Genomic DNA, 21,502 nt, shown 5'->3' on the forward strand with positions numbered 1-21,502 from the left:
TCACCAAGATTCGCTGTCATAATTTCTTGGTCTTTGGGCTTCTTTTTCCTGGGCCGGCCTTTCTGCCGAGGAGGGGGCGCCGCGGCCCCGTTGAAGAAGGGGCCTTTGGGGACATCCGCCTCCACCCGGGAGAACTCCGGCGAGGGGTAGGGGGGGTAGTGGGGCCCGGGCGGGGGCCCCGCGTACGGGCCGGGGCACATCTGGGGCGGCCCCGGCACGGCCATGTGGGGCCCGTACTCCGGCATGGTGTCGTAATGCAGCCTATGGATACAAGAAAAGAAATTAAACAAATGCATACTTTTTAACTCTACATATACACAAATGCTTGCACAGTCTTCAGATCATTCGCTATCCAAAATTGTACGGAGTCCTCATCTTCCGTTTGAAACAAAAGAGTGTTTTGCCATTATGGTACGAGACGACCTATTACGAATTTGTAACGTTTAAGGTATCAACGATAATTGACACTTATGTACATGGGAGGCTGAATATAACCGTACATAAATCTAACATCAAGTTAGGTAATAGGTTTACCCAATCTGTACACGTATGCTCTCTAGAGGTATGATTTCGCTATACACGGCTCTACAGTTTATTTATTTATTTTATTTTATTTATTTGGAATAACAACAGCCGACACATATAATAGACTTAAATCAAATATTTTTCTTAAACTAATTAGGCCAAAAAGGTTATCCACAGCATTAACGAATTTTGCTTAAACTATCAAGTTAATAACAGTAAAGAAATTTATATAGAAATTTATATAGACACCTGACCAGAATCCTATACTGCCCCATGATAATATGTTTGGCAAGATCAAGTGTTGTATTAAATGATCCAGTCCACACACACATTGATAAATATTGGTATGTAAAAATATATATTCGTCGCAAGTAATTAAGTAACAAGTCGCAAGAAATTTAATTAAAANTTCACATAAGGATTTGACCATTGATACAACGTTTTCGTTTCGGTTCTCGGGAACAGCCTGGAGCTCGACGTTGCGGTCACGTGACAATTTCTCCATTACAGAGACACGGTTCCGGATTTTGTGTAATTCGTCCTTAAGCACCGTTTGCTCGCTCTGTAATGATTTAATTACGGTGTCCTTCTGAGCGATGGTGGATTTTAAACTTTTCACCTCCTCCATAATGAAGTCCGTTGTTTTGGTGAACTCTTCTTTCAGTTCGTTGACCATCTTGCCCATTTCTGCGGTAATTAAGCCTTTGACTTCTTTTATTAAAATACTACGTGAGTTCTTCATTGCGTCCGAGGTCGGTGCTAATTTTTGGTCTAAAAGTTCGCTAATGCTTTCAATGGGATTAACAGCGTACACCAATCAATCCAGAATTCCAGACAAAGACGATCCCTAAAGCAATTCTGCCAATAATCCTGCTTTAATCAAGACAATACTGTCGACTGGATGATGTTCAAATGGATTAATATTACATAGAGCACCCAGAAAACGTTATACAGATCGATTGATTGACTATTAGCAGTTAGTTCGACTAAGCGAGACGATTTGACATCTCAAGAGCAATGTGTTGCGGTAAGTCTATAAGTTACATCAATATTATTTGGAAAGCTGCTAAAGTATCAGTTTATCCGAAATTATGCAGACATGTGCTCGCAGTGACATGTGCCTCACTCAATGTGACATCAGATCGTTAAAACAATATTTACGAATATCTTTCAAACGAACGAAACACCAAAAGGACATTAATCTCAATATAATCAGGTGTAAAAAATATTAATAATATATCAATAATATGTCTCATTAAAACCCCACAATACAAGTAATTACAGAAGCACAAGAAAGGATAATGAGCAGAAATGCATAAAAACTAACTGACTTCATTAAAGTTTTTGTTTTCACGCTGTTGACTTCAATAAAGGAATTGCATGTTAAAGCAAACGTTTTCGCCTTATCTATGATACCATCGGGTATAAAAAATACCTTATTAATAATAGCTGCCCTTGAAGTCGACCTTAGTCTGAAAATCTAAATAGGTACCTACATCGAGTTAAGAAGTTGAGTTCATTTTGCTTCTTAAGTTCTTAACCTAAGTGTCAAATTCAAGTCTCAATTTTCATGATCATGTCATGTTACTCGGCTTGCTTATTGCAATGAATCCTACTAAATGAAAAGGCAATCTATATGTCAATGACCAGTGCTGGACGGTGTACCTGTATAGACGGTACTTGATGACATTTGAGGCAAAATGTCAAATAGATAGTACGTTCCAATGCGTCGTGTCTCTACAAGTTTGGACTTCGACAACTTTAAACGGTCTTTCTGACAATGACAATTCAGTAGTAAATAATCAAAAAAGACTATACGTGACCTCGTTAAATGCTGCTGAACACGAGTGAACATGAATATTTAAACGAATTCGAAACGAAAAAATTAGAAGGATGTTTTCAGTTTGCAACTTTACCGTGCAAAACAAAGAGTAAACTGGGTTACAAAATTAACTGGATTATTTTCATTTGCCATAAAGTCTATTCATCACAGAATTAATCAATGATACATGTTTAAATAAAAAAATACATTTTTATTTCGTCAACAAGCAGACAAACATTTGAAGACAAATTGACTCGGACTTGTTTATACATATTTCTGGCGTAATTACTCGATATAAAACTTACAAAAGTATGATGAAATGGCTGTTTGGCTAATTGACAATAATCCAATGAACTTACATGCTCTTTGGCTCCCATAATCTCACTTAATTAATGCTCAACTTTAAACGATTTAAAACAAAGACTCACGAATCTTCAGAGAGAATATTCATGAGTGAACCCTTCGTGAGTGGGCATCTACTCGGTGAATCCACGATCTGGTGAAGGTCGCGGGAAGCACCTGGATGCAGACAGCGGAGGACCGTTTGTGGAAATCTGTGCGACCTTTGGACGGCATTAGGTTAAAAAGAATCCTTTTTAGATAGTTATTTTTTTAGCGTTAAGAGTTGCATCGCAAACTAAATTATAATATAAATAACTTGAAAAAATCGAACTGCCTAAGGCGGGAATCGAACCCACGACCTTTCGCTTGCCGGGCGACTGCTCTTTCATCTCAGCTACTTAGACACTGGATGAACCCGTCGAAATTTTCAAGTGTAATACGCTGTTACGGCCAGCGTTTGTTTCATCAATGTTGGGTATACCTACCCTTAGGCTGGTTTTAGAGTCACGCTGACGCACGCTGACCGTCAGCGCTGACAGCCGAAATGTATGAAGCGTCGGCGCCGAGCGATCAGTGTCACTCAGGAACGTTCCCTTCAATTACATACATATTGATCTGTCAGCGCCGACGATCAGCGAGCGATCAGCGCGATTCTAAAACCCGCCTTAAACAGGCGCGGATCCACCGTTGTGGGCACTGTGGGCATGCCCACAACCCTAATTTTCTTGTTTTAATTATGATCTATTGATAAAATCGATAGGCTGATGATAAAAACGGCTGACTGATGATGAGCCTTTAAAAAATCGAGCGTGATTGAGCGTGAGTTCGTACTCCAATCCAACTCCCACTTTGCTAATTTTTAGTGGCTGTGCCCACAACCTTTTTTGAGGGCTGGATCCGCGCCTGGCCTTAAACAGGCCAGTTCGATTTTATCAAGATATTATAAACCTTTTTAGTCTTACCTGCAGTATACTGCTGAATCCCTGATGCCGAAGGTGTCGCCCTTGGTCAGGGGAGCATTGCAGAGCGTGCAAGAGAAGCAGTGCACGTGGAACACCAGATCTCGCGCGCGCATCACCATCTCCGAAGCCGAGATGGTCGTGTTGCATCGGGCGCACCGTTTTGAACCGTATAGCCTGGGGCAGAAGAGAGAAGGTTGGTTAATAATAATATCGACCGTTTGGTGTACCGTTCGATTCCCGCACAGTACAAACATTTGTGTGCATGAACATATTTGTTTGTATTGGACTGGGTGTTTTCTGTATAATATGTATGTATTTACAAAAAAAAAGTATTTAAGTATGTTTATATCCGTTGTCTAGTACCCATAGTACAAGCTTTGCTTAGTTTGGGACTAGAAGCGCAGTGTAAAATGTCCAAGGATATTTATTTATAATTGATGCGTTCTGCCTTATAAATAAACACAAGTAAGATTAAGAGATACGCTTTTATACTATACAAACTAACACGCCAATATAAACTACATAATAGGTATATTGTGACAATTACAATATGAACTAAAGTAAATCATGTGACCGGTCGTCTATTGCTATCACTAGAACAGGTTTCTTTCCTCCATTTTAGGAAATACTTCGTTATATGAAAATGTTTTAATTATTTTAGAGCTATCAAATAATATTAGATCCATTTCCATTAATATTGAAACATTGATTGATTGCTTTAACTAAATAGTGATTTTTTTGGAATACTTGGATTGGAATCGAGCTTCAGCAACAATTTAGGCATCTCTCTCATAGGATAACTTTTTATTTGTTGCTATCAAAGTTCGACATTGAATCAGATGAGGGTATCCCATGGAGGCTTCCGGCGACTGGGACCGCAATTAACTGGGACCGCGGTCCCAGTCGCCGGATGCGTAAAAATTAAACAATTTTCTTCCGGCGACTGGGACCACTCATAGATAACTTTAAAGAAAATATTATTCAATCCAAAATCGGTACAGTACTAAAATCCATGAGTGGACAATTTTCTTCCGGCGACTGGGACCACTCATAGATAACTTTAAAGAAAATATTATTCAATCCAAAATCGGTACAGTACTAAAATCCATGAGTGGTCCCAGTCGCCGGAAGAAAATTGTTTAATTTTTACGCATCCGGCGACTGGGACCGCGGTCCCAGTTAATTGCGGTCCCAGTCGCCGGAAGCCTCATCCCATGAGGCACGCCGCCATAGCGTGGGCACGTCAGAGCGTACATCGTGCGATAATTGGTAACCGCATGCATAATTTGTGATGCGCACTATAATTTCTGTTAGCTTTTTCTTCTCATTAACTTACATAATTTTTTTCGCTAATATAAGCAATAATTTTGACCCGTAAAATTAATTTTGCATTTTTTCCGGTCCATTGATTCGCTTACAATAAATTTAATTTAATTAAAAGCTCAAATCAGTAATTTCAACGCTGTTAAAATCCATGATTTTTTCCTGATTAATATTAATTTATGTATAGTTAAGCATTTTTAACTATTCATTACCTTAGACCTTTAATTATTGCTTCATAATATGCGTGTTAAGTTATTTTAATTTGTCTCATACGTTTTGAATGGGCTAATGTGAAGTGCTCAATTCTCATGTATAGTGTTCAACGAGCAAATCCATAATTTCCCGGAGCATAGCGTGTGAATTTCAATGACTAAATTAAGTATTCCACGTTAAGTTTTTCAATTGATCTTTTATCAGTCTGGTTGAGAAATGCTCGTGTATTGTGCAATGTTGATTCTAACGCTTGTAAGAAACAAATGGATGGTGTACGGTTTTTTTAGTCATGAATTCTCTGAGTTAAGAAGTCTCCTTATTTGTGCAATTTTGCCCCTGCTTCATTTTCTTTTTTTAGTCATCTCGGTCAATCATCATCAAATTATAATAATATTTTTTAGCATTTAAAATAAATTCCAGTATTTAAAATAAAAACAAAAACGAAGTCAATTAATTTCATTCATTCGATCACTGCAATAGTTTGTGAAAAACAAAATCGTCAGTGCGATGCAAGCATTGTTAGTTAAGTTACGGTTAGATTTATGAAAACACATTGTACAATTTACTGGTTCAAATTACACCATTATTTAAGTGGTCAGAACGAAACAGGAACTTTTTTGTATAAAATAAATTCAAACTTCAAAAAAGGAACGCACATCAAAAATAGAATAATGAAATGTCTAAAAATGCCAACTGGCCAGTGGTAATTAAGAACTGATGGGAGATACGTGCGCTGTGCCTGTGGTCCCCGTACTATCGCGATCGCCCGCTGCCCTCGGAATAATGGAATGGATTATTTCGTATTTAATATTTGAGGCAGTCCAATAGAAAAATGCTAGGCTTTCTATTACATTCACACACTATGTTAGCACATAAACTATAAATAGATGTCTTTGAGTATAGTACCTACTCATAAACATAAGTAGGTACACCAAAAAATAAGTGAAATCACAAACAAAATTGCATTACAAAGTTGACAGTTGACTATCGAATTTTTATGTTCCTTTTAAACACTTTTATTGAAGCATGAATAAAAGTATTAAATTACTAAAAGAGGCGTAAATAAAATAGTTATCAAACTTTTGCACATCAAATCTAACCAAACAATTCGGCCTACATTTGAGGCAAATGAAACAATAATTGAGAATAAAGTTAATCGTATTAATTTAACCGCCTACTTTTACTCGTATTTCTACTTGGTTTATATTTTAGTTTAATTCATTTATGAGTTCGGCGAATTGGTTTGTATTATCCTGCTTTCGCCTCCGAGATTTATTTTACCATGTAGTACCCCTGTACGACAACCCAATCCGCACACAATATTCAGCGTAGTAGTATTAAAAAACAAAAGAGCGGGCAACCCCACCCCTACCACGCTGTGGGCTCGGTGTCCGAGCGGTCTCATTCCTTTGTGCGCACGCGCAACGACCGCACGCAGTATAAGAAAAATGCTTAAGTGACGTCACCAGGACGTTTTTACCGACAAAAAACGTAATTATTTTAAGTTGTGCAGTGTAGTGACGAGAATTAGACCCAACAAATTGAATGATCAAACGAACTTACCAAGTGAAGTTCGATCTAAATTATCCTGTTTTCGCCGAAGAGATTTAAGGTCCCTCCCAACCCGAAGATTTCTATATCTTCTTCCCTGGAGGTAAACGTCAATGTCATCTCTTCTCTAAATATAATGAGACCGCTCGGACACCGAGCCCACAGCGTGGTAGGGGTGGGGTTGCCCGCTCTTTTGTTTTTTAATACTACTACGCTGAATATTGTGTGCGGATTGGGTTGTCGTACAGGGGTACTACATGGTAAAATAAATCTCTTCGGCGAAAACAGGATAATTTAGATCGAACTTCACTTGGTAAGTTCGTTTGATCATTCAATTGTAAATGCATTATTTTATAAATCCTCAAATCATTCTCTAAAGCTATTCGGAGAATATATTCAATAAATACACATTAATGACATGTCCAAACACAAAATGCCGATGTTTTCTGACTGAAATATGCGTATAAATGTCAAATAATATTTGAAATGTAGAAATAAATGGATCAAAACAAATAGTAGTAATTGATTTTACCTCCCGACTTTAATGATAGGCTCATTAATATTGTTTATGTGTTGTTTTAACAACAGAATGAAAAGCCGATTGTGTTAAAGAATAGGCCGAAGAATAAGAAATTGACACATAAATAGTTGTTCCGAGACTGAGTAGGTACCGACAGCGGGATACCTTGCTAAGCTTAACACTCCGGTTTCGTATGTAGTTGCAATAAATACTTATGAGGAAAAAATATAAAGAAGACTAATGTTCTGGCAACTGTATGACACTTGATATTATACCGTTAGATACCCAAATTTTTCGTGAATTTGAAATAACTAGGGAAATCGTTTAAGTGTTTGATTATGTTAACTTCGTATTCTATTTTGGTGTGGGTAGTAAAACCCATGACCACGGCCCTAGTGTCAGGCATTATGAACTGCTAAAGGTTTCTAACATCGTGTTTCAATATTGTGTCTTCATATTCATTTCTTCACTTCGCAATGTTACAGGAGTTCCAACAGAGAGGTAATAGGTATGTCTATAATGAAGAAAATACATTTTTCACTCGACATTTGCAGAATTTCTGAAACGTAATTTTAAAACAGTAACTGTCTTTGTCCCACTTAACAAAACGCTAGTTGGTTACGATTGTATACCTAGAGCTAGTGATTCGATTCAATAATCGCATCATTCCGAATGTTACAATTACCTTTGTAATCACTGAAGGGCATTATCATCATTTCTAATCCGCTTCTCGGAAACAATTCCCCGTGCGTGCCGCGTCCTAGCGGAGAGGAATTCAGAAAAACCTATAAAAGTCTAACTAGGCGCATACTTTTCGAAATTATGTCTATGGCAATTATTTTCGTAATTAAGGCCGCCTCCACCAAAGCAGAGCGATTTTGTAGATTTACAGTTTAACCCCCTTATTTAAAAAAACATCAGCTATTTGCACAGTTATGTAACATTCTCTGTCAATGTTGATTTCACTGTGATGATTAAATTGTATTGTTCGAGACCATGTTCATGGACTGTAATAAAAGGCTAGGTAATGTAGAGTTCACAATCCATTATTCTGGATAATCATTATAATCAAAATTAAATAAATATATTTACTTCAATTCCTAACTGCAAATCTTAACTAATGATAAAAAATTGATCATTTAGTGAAGGTCGTCCCTTAATTTTTTCAGCCGTCACATCATTTTTTTTTATGTGACAGGAGGCAAACGAGCAGACGGATCAATCTGCGGGTATCTCTTCAAATTAAACAAATAATTGGTACATTATAAGTTTAATTGTCTAAAGTAAAATCATCCCCTCCGCTCCGCTTCGGTGGACGGGAACCTAATATTATATTATAATTATTTACGGTGTATATTTTCCGGCGAAATGCAGTAATTAGGACTGACATCTGTAATGGCACTACAGCACTGATTTCATTATAAATATCACTACATCGCGATAGTTATTTAAATTTGAGAGCACCTCACACAAACAATTTGCTACTTGTGATGTTTAAAACAATCTCAAATCCGTTAGAAAATAAAAGTTTTCAATATAAATATTGAATTTTTGATTACCGTCTTGATCTAATTTGAGAAGTTTTACACATAGAAGTCCTATGACAATAACAATTCTTATCAACCAAAAGAAATGGCTGTGACATACGGACGGACAGACGGACAGACAGACATGACGAATCTATAAGGGTTCCGTTTTTTGCCATTTGGCTACGGAACCCTAAAAAGCGCTTCAATATTTCCAAAATCGAAGTGTTGATATTAGACACCCAAAAGCTCTGAAACTAAACAATGAACAACCAATAAGAACGTTCGATCTAAATAATACAAAGCTCAAAAGCAAAGCTGCATAGCACATATTAGTACGTACCTATATCGTATGGTGTAAACCGTCCGCAAGTAGGGCTGCCAGTCGCCAAACCTAATAGGTGGACAGACCAGCCAGTTTGGCCGGATTCTCTACATTATTGAGGATTTTGTGTCTCAGTCGTAATAGGTACTAAAAAAACTATACGTAAAATCAAGCTTTTTTTAAAATACTACCTACCATAAATTCAATTCAAATTCGCTCGCTCATTTGCAAAATGTAAAAAAACCTAACGGATGAGCTAGCTAAAAATGGCAATGGGCAATACACATAGGGCAGATATGTACCATCCTAGACTGCATCACACTTAACACCAGGTGCGATTGCGGTCAAATACCTGCCTTGTCTAGCATAAAAAAAAAAAAAAACTAACGGCCTATGGGGCAGTAAGGTTCTGGAGTAAAGGCCAAGTACCGGAAAGCGCAGTGTAGGACGTCCACCCACAAGGTGGACCGACGATTTATAAAGGTAACAGGAAGGTGCGGGATGCAGGCCGCCCCCAACCGGTTATTATGGAAATGTTTGGGGGACGTCCTGTGACTGAAATGATGATAGTGAAAAATTCTAACAAAATCCGGACAAACAGACGCCGCGTTTATTTCGGCCGGACACGCAATTAAAAAGGCTAACTATGTCCGGCTTTACCCGGTCGCCTGGCAACGCTGTCCGCGAGTGAAATGAAGCTATCCCGGGCTCACGACCGATCGTATCGGTGACCCGGCTGGGTGCGGGTCGCGAGTGAATGGCGCCGATGGCCGCCGCGGAAAGATTGCGGCGCCGTGGGAAGTTGACGGAATTGGCCGAGTGAAACTTGCTGTTTATGGTTGGGGCACTACTTTGTAAACACTAGTTTGACATAAGAGCACAGATTACTAATAATTTTGATAAGGCTAAGTTGCACCATCTTACTTTAACTTTAAGTCTGTCAAACTCCATACAAAAGCACCGGTAATTGATAACGTTACGGTTAAAATAAGGTGGTGCAACTCAGCCATAAGACTATGATTTTGATTGACAAGGAGAGAAGGCAGTTATGAAATTGAGTTGGACCCAAAGCTCTGTGTGTTATTGCAAAGACTAAGAAAGAAGTTAAAGAGAACACTGAGATAAACGGTGAATAATGGGTAATGACATCGACAAAGGATATGGCTAAAGAAGTAAGAGGATATTTGACTAAAGAATAATACGGACCAGGGCTCATAATATCATATTTTCGGAACAGTCATTCCTTCTTACTTGTGGCAAAGTTTAAAAAAAAATTATGACAGATAAGTTTACCTAAAAATAAAATTTATCGAACTATACTTGTGCCTATATTTTTAACAATAGGACGCTTGCAATTATCCTGTGCCCTGTTTTAGAATTATAAATATAAATAAATAAATATAAATATCCTTGGTAAATAAAGGTTATTGTTGTGGACTTGGTATTTGTAAACTATCTTAGAATAAAATAGCAACAATTTTAATTTAATTCCGTACTGCACGATAGTGTGCTTTCACACTAGAATTGATACTTATTCTTCTTCTTCCTTATTCAAAATAAAAACGAAAATCTTTAACATTTTTCGTACACACAGTACCTAAATATCAGCTGAACGCAATGATTTTAACTGACACTTAATTTTTTTACGTTTCGCTGTTCAAATATTTCAGATGCGCTACGACTACACCGCCTGAAGGAATATTTTCATATTTTAAAGATAATATTTTCTAGTCGATTTTTTACTGATTTTGCAAGAACCGCGACTCTAGCCTGTCTTACAACCAACACAAAATAAATGTTTATCACATAGCACCAACTTGATAAGTCGGCAACTTTGTTCACTTTACGTGCCATTAAAAAATAACCTAACGACAGTGTCGGGTGTCAAACGCGCCGTGACAAATGAACGTTCCGATACCGTAAGCCGTAAAGTATCGGTTTGGTATCGGTATCGATATTTACGGGTGCGCAAGCGTGTTATGTGCTGCGTGACATATCGCGAACAAATATACCGCGGGTGTGCGTGACCAATCGCCTCGTTTCTTGCGTTCAACCAATTTTAGGAGTAGGGTTGGTCACTGTTGAAAAAGAAACCAAAAATACAAGACCGATAAAAAATTTGAGCATCACTTAAAAATGTAGGTAACACTAGGTATCTCTAAATAAGTACAAACAGAGTATCGCTCTTAAAAATACCCTTTACCGTTAAACTTAAGTGAGCATGAAAAATCCAAGTTACACATTAGGACGGCTCGTAGCTCTAGTTGGTACGCTTGTGTACTCAATACATAGCGATGGCTAAGTTAGTCTCTGGGAAAGTTAACCTATCTTTGATCAAAGGAAATAGGAGTTTATTTCATTCAGATAAAACTATTATCGAGCTGTGGGAAGTTTATTAGAAACTTATAAAATGAGATTATCTTTTCAACGGGATGAATTAAGTTTTGTTTGTGAAATAATAACATTAATTCTATGCCATAATTTGAAAATATTTTCGGTTAGAATTGAAAATTCACCAATATTTAATAATTTTGGAATAATAAAGTGACAATAATAGTTATAAGTTAATTGCAACGTGAGAGCCTCTTGTAACAAGGTCGGTTTAACTGTTCACAGCAGTTAATTAATTTATGCCAATTATCACTAATTTGGATGCAATCATGCTAACTCTAATCCCATATCGAATTTCACGCTAATTTATTAATTGTTATTGTCTCTAATATCACCTAGGATAATTATGTTTAGTACTTTTGGTAGAATACATTATTTATTTTGAATAAATGGAATCACATCGAAGCACATTATTGTAAAAGTTGAAAAAATATCGTTGAAAATGGCCAACCCTTGTTTTAATATCACGGCAGCGGTACCGAAGGGGTATCGGTTTCGGAAACGGTACCAAGTTTTAATTTGATCCTCGTTATGGCGCGTGACACTGGACTATTGTTTGTGTTTAATTTCTTTTTAAATGTTTGTTCTTTTTGGCCAGTTTTAAGTCGATTAATGTTTAAGTTGGTATTTCAGGTCTGCTTTTGAGTGTCCGAACTCTGTGTAAAAAAAGCAATTTAAAGCAAATTAAGTTGGTAGGTATTTTACGATTTTTCGCCTCTACGAGTAGGTGTCATTACAAACGAAAGTAGATAAAAGGCTTAATTTAAAACAAAATTAGTCAAGTGAATGTAGGTAACTCATGAAAAATGTTCTTCACTATCGTAATAAAATTATAGGTAACAAACATGTCTTTACTTTTTCAAATAATTTCACAGCGTTATTGCTCTTATAACGAAATTACTTTTAATTAAATGCGCTATCGAAAAAACTTAGATGGTTAAACATCCCGCGAAATTACGCCAAGAGTGATTACCAATAATGTAATTCAGCATGATTGCGGAACATAATTTGAAAATTTTAATTAATTGCTAATTTAATTGTACACCCACGTGACTCAATTAGAACAAGCCTACAAATCACTCGAGCACCAAGTGATAACTCGATTAGTAATCGCGGCATCTTCGCATAACGTTTGAATAAATAAGTTGAACAATGCATGTTCTACTCGCCGCTTTCTTACGGCCGCGGCCTTATCGGCCATCGCGTCACGGTGCGAATTTATAGAGCCACGGTCTGAGGTGTAGCGAAGTTATGCAGAAACTGTTGAATTTGCAACGGTGTGTCATTTCTGTTAATTACTCTTTGGAAAACGCCGACTGCTTTTTTTTCAAACGGGGATTTTTTTTGTTCAATTACGTTGTTAGGTAGCTGGAAATTAAAGAGTTAATTTAGTGTTCCTGGACCACGGACGGTTTATTTTTATTTAGGGCTAACTGATATTTAACTTATAATATTAATTAATTGTAATTGCAAAAACGAAAAAAGATAGGTACTTACCTACTTAATTTAACGAGTGTTTTAATTCAGATTCAGCTAGTGAGAAACAAACTTTACCTATCTACATTAAAGGTATTGAATTAATATAAAGAACACAGTGAACAATAATAATCTGACGTGCCCACTGTGCACATAAAAAGTTTCAGTAATCAAACGCATCCGATGACAGATTTTCTGTCCTACGGTGTGTTGGATAAAAACAGTATTAATAGTTTTCCTTACTTTTTTCCTGAGCGGTCCTTCTGAATCTGACGTGCCCACTGTGCCATAAAAAACGCCAGTAGACAAGCGCGCGACGATTGATTAGCCGTCGCCGACAGATGGCGCAGGCGGCGTAATCGCCTCGCCGCCCAATAGGCCGCGACCGCGATTGTTGCTCCCCGCTACCATTTGACACTCGCTCTACGTTATAAGAGAGCGTTTAGATTACAAAAATCATCAATTCATAGTCCCCTGATTCCTTCTCCTTAACTTAACCGATTTAAATACGTTTTTATTAAAAATTAAAAAGGCCTTGAGCAGTGTCTATGTTTTATTATTTTTATACATATAATTTAGTCTTTGTTTTCTGGGTGTTTGAATTCAGCGGAAAATCCGGCCGTTTTTTGAAGTTTTCCAATTCCATTCCAAATCAATCCATTCATCCATTCTCACGAATATTCCTATGTATAATAATGAAGGATATTAGTAGGATTGGTAGGAAGCTCTACAGCTGTTACTACTTTTTTTTTGACGGATAAAGTAGACAAAGTCTTACCTACGTAAGACTATTTTTTTGAAATAAATTAAAAAAAAAACAAACTGCAACATTATACGGTAAACTTTATCAACAAAAATGTACGAGTATATAAGAAATATGTATCTAGTATCTACACTAATATTATAAAGAGGAAAACTTTGTTTGTTTGTTTTGTTTGGTTGTAATGAATAGGCTCAAAAACTACAGAACCGTTTTTAAAAATTCTTTCATCATTCGAAAGCTACATTATCCACGAGCAACATAGGCTAAATTTTATTTTGGAAAAAAATAGGGTTGCGTAAAATATGTAGATAAACGCGGCTTCGCTCGCGTGGACTACCCACGCGAGCGAAGCCGCGGGCGGAAAGCTAGGTATTAGAGGGTACACGACATCAGACTAGGTCTCTCTCAGTATACATTTTAATTGCACATATCAAAACCACGGTGCTACAATATTTGCCTCGATGCGCCGTCAAGCGTACGTTGCGGGAAACTCAACCAACACATCGCTGTATTTGAGGATTGCAATGTAAATAATCAACATTTATGTTCAGTTTGTATATGTTTATGCTTTTCCTATAACTCCTTACCCTATTTTTTAGGAAAATACAGTAGCGAAACGTTATGACCCAACAATATGAAGTTTATCTTAAAAATTCCAATATCTTTTGACGGCTAAAGTAGACAAAACCTCGACTACGTATCCCGAAATTCATCTTATGTTATAATATAAATAAGTTTAATTTAATTAATTTTCATTAATAAATGTATGAGTACATTATTTCCATTCAATATCAAAATTGTTTGAGTACATGTTACAGGAAATGTATGAATTTTAGGAATTGTATACAATGACGGATTTCATACATTTCCTGTAACATACATACATTTCCTTATCAGCTTTTATTTACACGAAATATTTATTTTGCAATCCGGCAAAGAAAGCGGGAAAGGTCAGTAATAACTATGGTTAAAATAAACCAGCTTTTATTAACATCCATAAAATACGATCTCATTTATTTCCAATAAATGTCGGACAAACGTGTAATTCATTTTCCTTAATAAAACTGCTAAAATGAGAGAACGGAACAAAAGCTCTTTATTTTATAATTTCGCAAGTTTATAAGTTCTCGTGATACAATTATAATTAGGTTTTTACGTTCTTTTAATATTACCACAAATTATTTAATTGTGTTGCTATGACATTTATTTGGATTTCAGAAAGCACACAATTTTTCGAATTATCGTCTAAAATAAATGAGCAATTATTTTATTATAGAATGTACCAACATAACGGTTTATTCTTTAAATTGGACATCATTTTTACTACAAAATGTTATTTCGTCTGTCTTCCGTAACAATAAGTACCTACTCCAGATGCTTCCTCTGGGTTTTGTATTCTTGAAAGTAGTCCATTATGGATAAGATTGTCGACAAAAAAACCATGAAAAATTATATGTAGTACTCTCATTAAAACAATTTTCTTAATTGTGTAATTTATATCAATACATCATGAAATTATTGCTTATAAATATCGTTAAAACGCAGTGGGGCAAAAAGGGTTCAATTAACAAAAACTGATTTTTTCAGAGACAATAACTGAGCATTACATACTTCAAAGTTTGATAGAGCTTAGAGCATTATCACCTATTTCAACAACGTTATTAGTGCTAACTCAAAATATTATTTTCGGAAGCAGGTACGTAATACAGCCCGTTATATTTGACTGATAGGTGTCGATAAAATTTTGACATCGGCCGGCTCTTCGTTATTAATTTCGTAACTTGATAGAGTTCAACTGAACATTCGAGATCATTCGAATTCCAATACTCGAATGAAAAACAATGACGATGAATGCGGGGCGGCCATAAATCGAAAAATGCATTGTTGTAGCTGAAAATTGTCTGAAATTACCAGGAAAAGAAAGGTAACTAAGTTATTTTTATTTCATTTATTAATAATTTATATTTCACATGCTTGAACAAATCTAACCGACTTGAACAAGCATAAGGACTTCTTTACACCACTTTATTTAATAGTTTTTTAGCCCTCTTAATTGCTGTTGCTGAAGTGTATAGGTACCATATGCATGTAGTTGTTACCTATAACTAACTTTGCATCTGACAATGTTTCGTAAAATAATAGGTAAGTGTTTTTCTGAATGCTTTAATGTAACCTTTGGAGATCTGAACAATATTCAAATTTATTCTTTCCTATGCATTGTACTCGAATCGAGCTCGACTTAAAATTAAAACCGATGCGTAGATATCGAGTAGACCTGAAACTTGTAGTAAGGGAGGCGGGCTATTCTCGTCCCCCTTCAGCTGGGCCAAATTAGACGGATTGATGGCGGTTACCTGCGGTTCGCGCCCTTTAACACTGGGAATGAGCGCTGACAAATTTATCACTGACTAGTATGCGCCCGAGAATCCCGGGTTGACGAATATCCGAACGAGAATTACTCTACACCAATTTTTCAGATTCCGTTTTTGGCTTATTACGAACGAGATCAATTTAATGCTTATTGCACCATAGTATCTGTTAACAAGTTAGTAGGTGAGCTGATTGCAAGCACTTGCAGGCAGCACTATGGCAGGAGGAGTCGAAAATAAGACAGACATAAAATGAATGCAAATTGATGCTTGTTTAAATTTCTATCCATATAATGTTGATATAAAAGGACTAAACGGCTCGTCACAAAATCAGAAACATCATTTTAAAGTGACTTTCCTTATTGTTCATCTAAAACAATCTTAGGTCGCGGTGTCAAAGTTGCCCGACTTAAATTGGCGAGGTCATGCGTTAACTATCGACGTCAGCGCGCGCGCATACAAATTGTGCAACTAAGGCCCTCTGCAAACGTGGACATTTTTTACACTAAAGAAACTTTTATATAGCTTTCCGCCCGCGGCATCGCCCGGGGTTTTCCCGGAAATTAATCAAATTTTTCTCGCCCTAAAAACCTTCCCAGGACTTCAAAGATAAGATAAATTCAAAGATAAAAAATAATTGATAGAATTGGTCCAGGCGTTGTTGAGTTAAGTATGCGCTTATGCCAACACATTTTACGATTCATTTTTATATTATAGACTAGCTTTCCGGTCGCGGCTTCGCCTGGGTTTTTCCCGGAAATTATTAGAATTTTTAAAAACATCCTTGGACCACATATAAAATAATTTGTTATAATCGGTCCAGGCGTTGTTGAGTTATGCGCTTACCAACACATTTTTATATTATTAGATTATGTTAATAGTGTATATCTTTGTTGGAAATCCTTGGGAAAGGTTTTTGTCCAGCAGTGGACGTCATTCGGCTGAAACGAACGAAGTTAAATAGTGGTAAGTAAAAAAATACAATAAATAATACAAGGCTTGAGACAGCATAAAGTAGTTGTAAACAACTGTTAATTTACTGTACATATTGTGTACTAACTGGATTATGAGACCACGCTACGCGATTTACCCACATCCAGTCAGACGTATTTTTAATTTATTAAACTAATTAAAACCAATAACTTTTTATAAAAGATTACTTTATTAAACTGCTTGTTTAAACTTGGTCCGCAAAAGAATGTCGCATAGTTTTTTGGCCTGCGCACGCCCTAACAGCCATGTCACAAGTCCCAAGTCCCAACAGATGTGCAAAACTCAAATTTTCTCAACACGTACGAAGATCTTATCGGCGCCCACCGCTTTCCATTTATAAACAGGCCTACAAATATTTGGGCAACGGTATGTATCCGCTTTAAGGTCATAGCATATCAACTCGGAAAGGGATCAACACCGTATCGCCTTTCGCGAGCTGTCATCGCCCTTCGCGCGCTGTCAATCGTGAGGCGAGGCGTTTACGTTACGGCGCGGATAAGTGTGCGTTAGTGTGGAGTTTCATACAAAGAATACTGACCGCCTCGAGTTGATACGGTTACGATCCCTTTCCGGGTTGATAAATGTGCTACGGCCTTTAAATGACACGGTTAATATGCAAAGGCTACGATTGTTTAGGTCAGTTGGGAGTGTCACCGAAATGATGACATAAGGTAGTAATGCACTCATGCGCATTGGAATGATTTTTTCCATTAACAAATGACTTGACAGGTGACATCTTTCAAATTCAAATTCAAAACTAGGTGTACACTAGAATTGTTTTTATAATTATCCTGGTTATTTATAGGAGCAACTTCTAGGACTAGGACTGAGGGATGATGTAGATTTTTTTTTTCAAATTAATAAACATATTTTCAAAACGTGTTACACCAAAGTGTTTAACACAGTTTGGTCTAACATTTTTCATAACAACACTATCAATATTTTAGCGATTGTTAAAGTGACTGTTAACTGATTGTTGTGTCATTTATGCCGCATTGTTATAACAAAAGTAAGTTTAAACTAAAGTTTAAGTAAGTAAAAAAAACTGATAAAAATAGCTACTTAACGTTCAGGCGCTATTGAACATCGCGATAACCCATTTATTTTATTTATTCCACAATCCACAGCTCTCACAATTAAAACAGCTTATTAATAATCACGTGCAAGAACCAATAAAAGATTAACGCTATGAAAATCAGATTTATTAACACTTAACGGTCCGCAAATCTACATAATATTCAAATTAATTTGTTTTATATTAAATTCATTGAAATAAGAATAAATATTAATTGGCTTTCGTACACTACTCGTCAAAATTACCTTTAGATAGGTATAACCATTTTCTTTCAGAGTGAGGTAAATTTAGTATATAAAATGTATGTAGTACATGGTACATATAACACACATAAATTGCACATTATATTTTACATCTAACAGGTTCTGAATCTGACAGCAATTTTACACAAAAAAAACATGTACTTACCTAAACCTTCCTATTTGACTATATTTTTTTGACGTTATGGGCGTTTAACAAGTTTTTTCCCTAACAGAACTCTCCCTCCATCATAGAAATAAATAAAGGAAAATAAATATATTTTCAACAATATGTTTTTTTTAATTTGGGCATTTTGAATATCCGAGATATGTTATTAATATTTCAATTCAACACACTATTTTCAATACCCACAAAGTATATGCACTAAGCTCTGAACACACATTTACACACTTGGTCAACTCGGTTAATAGCAAGCTTTTTGTAAGCTCACGCCACGCGCGAAATTTTTTGTGGAGGCCTCAACAAATGACTCGGAAAATCAACTTTGCAATAATTGCAGGGTTTCTAACAATTTTATATTCATGATTGCTACTTTCTTTCTACTGAACTGTTTTGTCTAACTTTTTGCAAAGGTTTTTATGTTTATTTAAGAATTATACATACTACAAAGTATTATACATATTAGATCTAAGAGTTCAGTTTTATTCATACTGGCGTAAGTGAGCAGATAATTAATTATAATTTCCAGTAATTGAACGCATACGGAAACAACAAAGTGTGGTGAGTACCAGTTCATGGGTGTTGTCTGGATAATAAATAAAAATAACATCACGTTCTATTTTTAAACCAAATGGAACCCTTCTCCCTTTCTCGATTCAAACACTCAGATTTAAACGTATTCCACTTTCGAGATTCAAATTCCATTCGATAACGAAATTAAAAACAAGGAAATAACGTTATCTCCAACCAGCCAGGAGCCGTGGAACCAGCTCTGAGAACTAGTATTCGCGTCACTGCTCCGTATCTTATCACGCCCGTTCACACGTACAGCGTATCACTCGATACACTGAAGTGATCGAGCGGAGAACGGTAATGGAACGAACGATATCTCGCGTCCAAAAGTTATCTACGACTGTCAAGGGAGAGGTGCGCTTTGGAGCGTGATGGGTTTATCGCGGAGTTGTGTCATAGCGCATCTGCGGTTGACCAAATTAGAACTCAAACTACTTTTATACTGAACCCTTATTAATAAAACCTAGATAGATAATAAGAGCAAAAAAAGTAGCTATCCAAATAGATTAGATAAGCTTAGTTTTTCCCCCTTTTCTCATACATTTTGACAGTTAACAAAGTCAGAGAGATTTTTCCTCACTTTAGACGAAAAGCTTATTGAAGAGTTATCCATCTTTGCCTACTTCTAAAGTGCAAGGAACTATTCCTTTAGTGAATAATGTGGCCTACGTGATGGATGGTCATATAAATCTAGTATTATAGGCACTAAAGCGCTCCTGAAAAAACATCATTCGCTACGGTTCGACAGTTCTCATCAATCAGTGTTTTATTTTATTTTATTTTATTTATTTTGTTTTGTTTGGAAAACATACAGTGAAACAATAATAGATTAACCTTAAACTGCATTTTTATGCAATGGAGACCCAAGAGATATTTCACGCTCGGCTGGCTTGTAACTAATCGGCGTATTGTATTAGAAACTAGGTTATAATATTACCACCCATGAATAAACACAATATTAAGGAGCTCTCTAAAGATGGTTTATGCTTAATGCTATCACCTGACCAAGTAACTTATAAAAGCACAATAATGTTATAAGTATTGAGAAACAACACTGAAGTCCTAATTCAAACTCAAGTTCCAATTACACCAATCACATCCTTCGTTAGACATACTCAAGAGTTATTTTACAATAAAGATTATATTCCGCCCAAATTAAGATTTGAGCTTATGTAAACATCGTCCATCCAACACAAAGACAGAAGCAGAACGGCCACAATTCTACAAACAAGATTTCGCACACAAGCAAACAGGTTCCAAAATGACAGGGCATCCGTCCATTCATCAGCTATAGGACAGTCGACTATTTAAAATGCGAAGGGCGTAATGCCCTAACAAGCCCCACGAACGATGTCATTTTGTACCGCGTTTTTGTTTAAAATTAATTTTGCGATCGTCTCGTGCCTTTCTGTACTTATTTTTAAGTTATTGTTTCGAAATATCAGTTAATTGGCTGTTACTAATTAGTGTAGTGGATGTTCTTAAGCCAATTATTATTAAATTTATTAATAACTACCTTGTTCAGAATCGGTACACTTCACTCTGAGTCGGTTCTCGGTGAATTTTTTGCCTTTTGAAACCGCTATACATGTCGATTTTAATGAAGTGAATGAATTTTTGTGTTTCTATAGACAAGTTCGGCCGTTATTGGTGTGTATCTTATTTATGATATCGGAAGGCAATTAAGAATAACCTTTGTTATAAAAGCAGCGCTTTTACGTAAGAAACGTTTTATAGTTTTTTATGAATTGAAGTGAAGTACCTCCAGCCACGTTAGTATTCATTATAATGAGGTATTATTTTCATGTTATGTAAAATCGTAAAAAATATCTTGTTTTTTCGGTGAAGGTTCAGTTGAGTGAGATGTTGGGTTAAAGTAGAGAACGTTTCACGTTTAAAAAATACTGAACGACGACGAAATTTCCAATATGTATGTACCTACCTAGTTTGATATATTATATTTTTGGGGGAGACCAGACTGAATAATTTAGACTCTTCAACATTACCCTTCATTTTCCTTTCGGGTAGAAACGGGATTTTAAGGAATACCAATTCTCCGGCGACGGCGACTGCAGGCATATTTCGATAAGGCCCGTTACACACTGGTGCGTCGCGTTTATCGCGCAAATAAATTGTATTGCAGTGGTAATCGAACCTGAAATTAGGGTTGCCACTTGTTGTATGTGCCAGGGATAATTGTATTTCATAATATCATGTTGATGTCCTTTTTAAGGGAAAATGAATTATACATACATCTGTGGCCTTGTTGGAGGCAGCAGGCTTTATAGGACTGTAGGGAGCGAAACTTAGCCTTTAAACTTCATTATTATCAT

At 36.4% G+C, this 21,502-nt stretch overlaps 1 protein-coding gene across 1 annotated transcript in view; it reads right to left on the minus strand.

The window, feature by feature from the left end:
* The window catches only part of Bmap-A (apterous A), a 117,314-nt gene that overhangs the window by 38,621 nt on the left and 57,191 nt on the right, over window positions 1-21,502 (minus strand). The window contains exons 3-4 of the mRNA XM_028317446.1: window positions 3,652-3,825; window positions 5-261 (exon numbers count right to left, since the gene is read on the minus strand). Of these exons, the coding sequence (XP_028173247.1) occupies window positions 5-261; window positions 3,652-3,825 (431 nt within the window). The remainder of the gene's footprint in view (window positions 1-4; window positions 262-3,651; window positions 3,826-21,502) is intronic.

This window comes from Ostrinia furnacalis, unplaced genomic scaffold, assembly GCF_004193835.3.
Source record: "Ostrinia furnacalis isolate ACB-3 unplaced genomic scaffold, ASM419383v2 OfSCF6240, whole genome shotgun sequence".
In the NCBI taxonomy this organism is placed as follows: Eukaryota; Metazoa; Arthropoda; class Insecta; order Lepidoptera; family Crambidae; genus Ostrinia; species Ostrinia furnacalis.